Below are 3,532 nucleotides of genomic sequence, written 5' to 3' on the forward strand. Positions count from 1 at the left end.
TTGGATGGTGAGGCTGAAGTATGTAAATATTAAGGTTGCCATGGACCAAGGTTGGTCATGCTTTTTCATTGCTAACCAGATCAAGATGAGCTACTTCCTGACCTTCAAGGTCCTTATGGGAGATATCTACAAGGTAACCATCTTCGACTACTCCATGACTGAGGTGGTCAAAAAGTGCTCCAACACCATCTAGCCTTTACAATTATCGACGAGCGATGGATTTTTCTGATCTACTTGACAGTGATTATTTGTATGTCTTATAAGTATGTGTCTCGTGTAAACAACCCTATGTCGTGTAAACAATCGTGTGCGCTATAAAGTAAGCAGTATCGTCTATGCTTCTGTTATAATGTGTGCTGGTTTAATATGGTACCTTCTCTAATGTAGTCATGTTATTGCTGCTTAATTGTGCACAAATGAACTGGTAGCCTCACCACTCGAAGAAGAGTTTACCATACCACACAGTTTTGCTCACAATCAAACTACATGTTTAGTTTGTACGACCAACAATAGGCTTCGGTTTCTGTGAGCGTGCCCAAGAACAACCACACGCGATGCAGAAGTTGGCTATGAACGCCAAAGTGAAAAAATCAATGCAAGCAACCAAACACGCCCATAACGATGATATCGATGGCTGCATCCTTCATCTTTACACGAGTGGTAGCAATCTACTCAGCGAAATTGCGAGGGAGTATATCACAAATCAGTAATTCGCAAAGCGTGAAAGGCGCGAGCTCAACATGCACGCTGCCCGTAGAATGCCTTGCCTATCACTTCTGTTGTTCTTGCTTGGTCTCTTCGTCGTCCTCCAGCTCGGCCGCCATCACTCTGTTCTGCCCCTCGTCGCCGTACGCCCAGCCACACCAGATGAAGTAGATCAAGTTAGCCACGGACAGCGCCGCGAGTAGCAGGTAATAGTAGTCGTAGTGGCCCCTGTTGAGGTTGCTGGATAACCAGCTGTCGCGCCCGTCCCTCGCCGTGGCCCTGTTAAGGATCCCCACGATGGCGGTGCCCAACACGGCGCCGACGCCCATGCCGAGTGCGAGCAGTGACACCCCGATGCTGGACATGGTCTTGGGGAACTCGGAGTAATAGAATTCGAGCTGCCCGATCAGGTTCAGCGCCTCGGCCAGGCCCGCGAGGCAGTGCTGCGGGACGAGCCGCATCGCCGACATGCGCACCACCGCGTGCCCGGTGTCCTGGAGTCCCTCCGCGATGGCCGCGGCGCGGCGGAGACCCTCGGTGCGCGCGGCCACGACCATGGCCACGACGAAGAGCGCGATCCCGGCGCCCATGCGCTGCCGCAGGCTGAGCCCGCGCGCCTGGCCGGTGAGCCGCGAGAGGGGCCGGACGAGCACGCGGTCGTAGAAGGCCACCCACACGGTTAGCGTGAGGATGGCGAAGACGCCGAAGGACCCAGCGGGGACGGTCACGCCGCCCATCCGCCGCTCCATCGTGCTGGCCTGCAGCACGGGGAACATCTGCTGGCCGACGATCACGCCGGGTATGATCCCCGTCGACCATATCGGAAGCACGCGGATGACGGCCTTGGCGTCCTCCACCTGCTGCACCGTGCACAGCCTCCACGGGTCACACGGCGAGCCGTCGGCGTTGAGCTCCTTGCTCGGGTTCCTCAGCACGCACGCCCGGTTCAAGGACCTGAGCATGGTCGTGGGGATTCTGGGCCTGGAGCCAGCCTTGTTGTGGAAGCCCGACGCGTCGGCGGTCTCCGGCGGCAGCATCTCGCCCCGGTTCTTGTAGCTGGCGACGAGCACCTGCACGATGCTAACGAGAACGCTCCTGTCGGCGTCCGCCTTGAGGTAGAAGGGCGAGCCGAGGAGGAAGAGCGTGAGCGCGATGAGCATGAGCCCGACGGGGATGGAGTAGCCGATGACCCACCCCTTGTTGTCCTGTATGTAGACGATGACGAGCGCGGAGAAGACGACGGAGAGCCCAAGCACGGTGTAGTACCAGTTGAAGAAGGTCTGCAGTATGCGCACGTTCTTGACGCTGTTGTCCTTCTTGTCCAGCTGGTCCGCCCCGAACGCCAGCGTGCACGGCCGGATGCCGCCCGCCCCGACGGACATGAGCATGAGCGACGTGAACAGCAGCGGCAGCTGGCTCGGCAGCCGCGTGCATTCCCGCGGGTCCGCCGCGCACTCCGAGGTCTTCTTGTACACTGGCAGAATCGCCGTCAGCAACAGCACGCACATCCCCTGCGCAACTTACACGTATCAACAAGATTGGCGACCGATCAACCGATCAAGAGGTGCGTGTGTAATGGGTGCAGATGAAGAAACGCGACGAATGACGTTAATTCAGTGTGCTTACGCAGAGGCTGACGATGCTTCCGAGGGCGATGACGCGGAATCGGCCGAGGTAAACGTCGGCGAGCACGGCGCCGGAGATGGGCAGGAAGTTGCTCAGGGCGCCCCAGAGGTAGATCACCATGGCGCCGTCGGCCGCCGTCATTTGGTACCGCGTGGTCAGGTAGAGGATCATGTTGGGGTGCAGCCCGAACGACGCCACCTTCTCGAAGATCTCGTTCGCTGAGGGAAGAGATTCAGGCAGAGTCCCATGATTGGCAAGGTTAAGAGAAAATGAATTCCATGCACGGAGCAGCGAATTGCGGCAGAGAAAGGGAAATTTGAGGTGATCGATCGATGCAGGCTCTGCTTACAGATGATGAAGGGTATAGTTCTGAGTCCACCCTTCTTCCTCGGCTCCGGGAGGGCTTCCTCCATGGTCGAGACCTCCATGCTCTCCACCTCTAGCTAGTACAGTATTCTAGTACGTGTAACTGCAACGGCGGGGAGAACAAGATAGAAACTATGTAGTGGCAACAAGAAGAGGCCGAGGCAATTTATATGGGAACCGCATGTACGGGACTGTCAATCTCTAATGACATCAACGCTTACTCTAAACACAAGATAAAGAAAGATATGCAGACAGAGAAGAGAAGAAAAACGAGTGATGTGGCTTGCCAGTCACTTTCCGTAGCAAGGTTGTGCTTAGTACTCGTAGTCTAGTGTGCGGGCTAGCTGTGAGCCATCGCTATACTTTGACTAGGTTCCGACGGAGTTTGCCAACGGCCGGACGTGCCTTTAGGCCAGGGACAATCTGACGGATCTTTTTGATACAAGTTCCGGGGGGGTGCTTGAGAGCGTTTTCGCTGCAGTTTTTGTCCATGCATGCTGCACACCTCGATGTCGCTAATTTCACGATCTGAGTGCTTCTGTTCCCTCCGTTGCTAACTATGAGAGCACTCCGATTGTTTTGAGAACGACATGGATACGCGTGTAATTCTATGATGCAATGGCTACAAAACAATTGTACACCTATGCCAAATCCTATATGTCCAGGTCTAGTCTTAGGTGGAACACTCATCGAATATAACATAAGCGGTAAATACAGTAGAGTGAACAAGATGATATGACACACAATATAGCACATTTGTCAAAATGGACCTCAAGTTCGTTATGTATAATCAACCAACAAACAAATGACTGCACGTTCTTTGAGACTCTCACAC

At 54.7% G+C, this 3,532-nt stretch overlaps 1 protein-coding gene across 1 annotated transcript; it reads right to left on the reverse strand.

Moving 5' to 3' along the window:
* Positions 1 to 594: 594 nt before the first annotated feature.
* On the reverse strand, positions 595 to 2,813 carry LOC124668037 (protein NRT1/ PTR FAMILY 1.2-like). Its single transcript, XM_047205241.1, has 3 exons — positions 2,681 to 2,813; positions 2,332 to 2,549; positions 595 to 2,216 (listed from the first exon to the last, which is right to left on the reverse strand). The coding sequence occupies exons 1-3, from the start codon at positions 2,757 to 2,759 to the stop codon at positions 771 to 773; spliced, it is 1,743 nt and encodes a 580-aa protein (XP_047061197.1). The 5' UTR covers positions 2,760 to 2,813; the 3' UTR covers positions 595 to 770.
* Positions 2,814 to 3,532: the final 719 nt, after the last annotated feature.

This window comes from Lolium rigidum, chromosome 6 (genome assembly GCF_022539505.1).
Source record: "Lolium rigidum isolate FL_2022 chromosome 6, APGP_CSIRO_Lrig_0.1, whole genome shotgun sequence".
Classification (NCBI taxonomy): Eukaryota; Viridiplantae; Streptophyta; class Magnoliopsida; order Poales; family Poaceae; genus Lolium; species Lolium rigidum.

Bases quoted from the DNA above. Each gene is read 5' to 3' on its own strand.
- LOC124668037 (XM_047205241.1), bottom strand. From the start codon at position 2,759: ATGGAGGTCTCGACCATGGAGGAAGCCCTCCCGGAGCCGAGGAAGAAG. The intron at 2,550-2,680 runs GTAAGCAGAGCC...CTCTTCCCTCAG, and splicing joins AACTATACCCTTCATCATCT to CGAACGAGATCTTCGAGAAG. The intron at 2,217-2,331 runs GTAAGCACACTG...TAAGTTGCGCAG, and splicing joins GAAGCATCGTCAGCCTCTGC to GGGATGTGCGTGCTGTTGCT.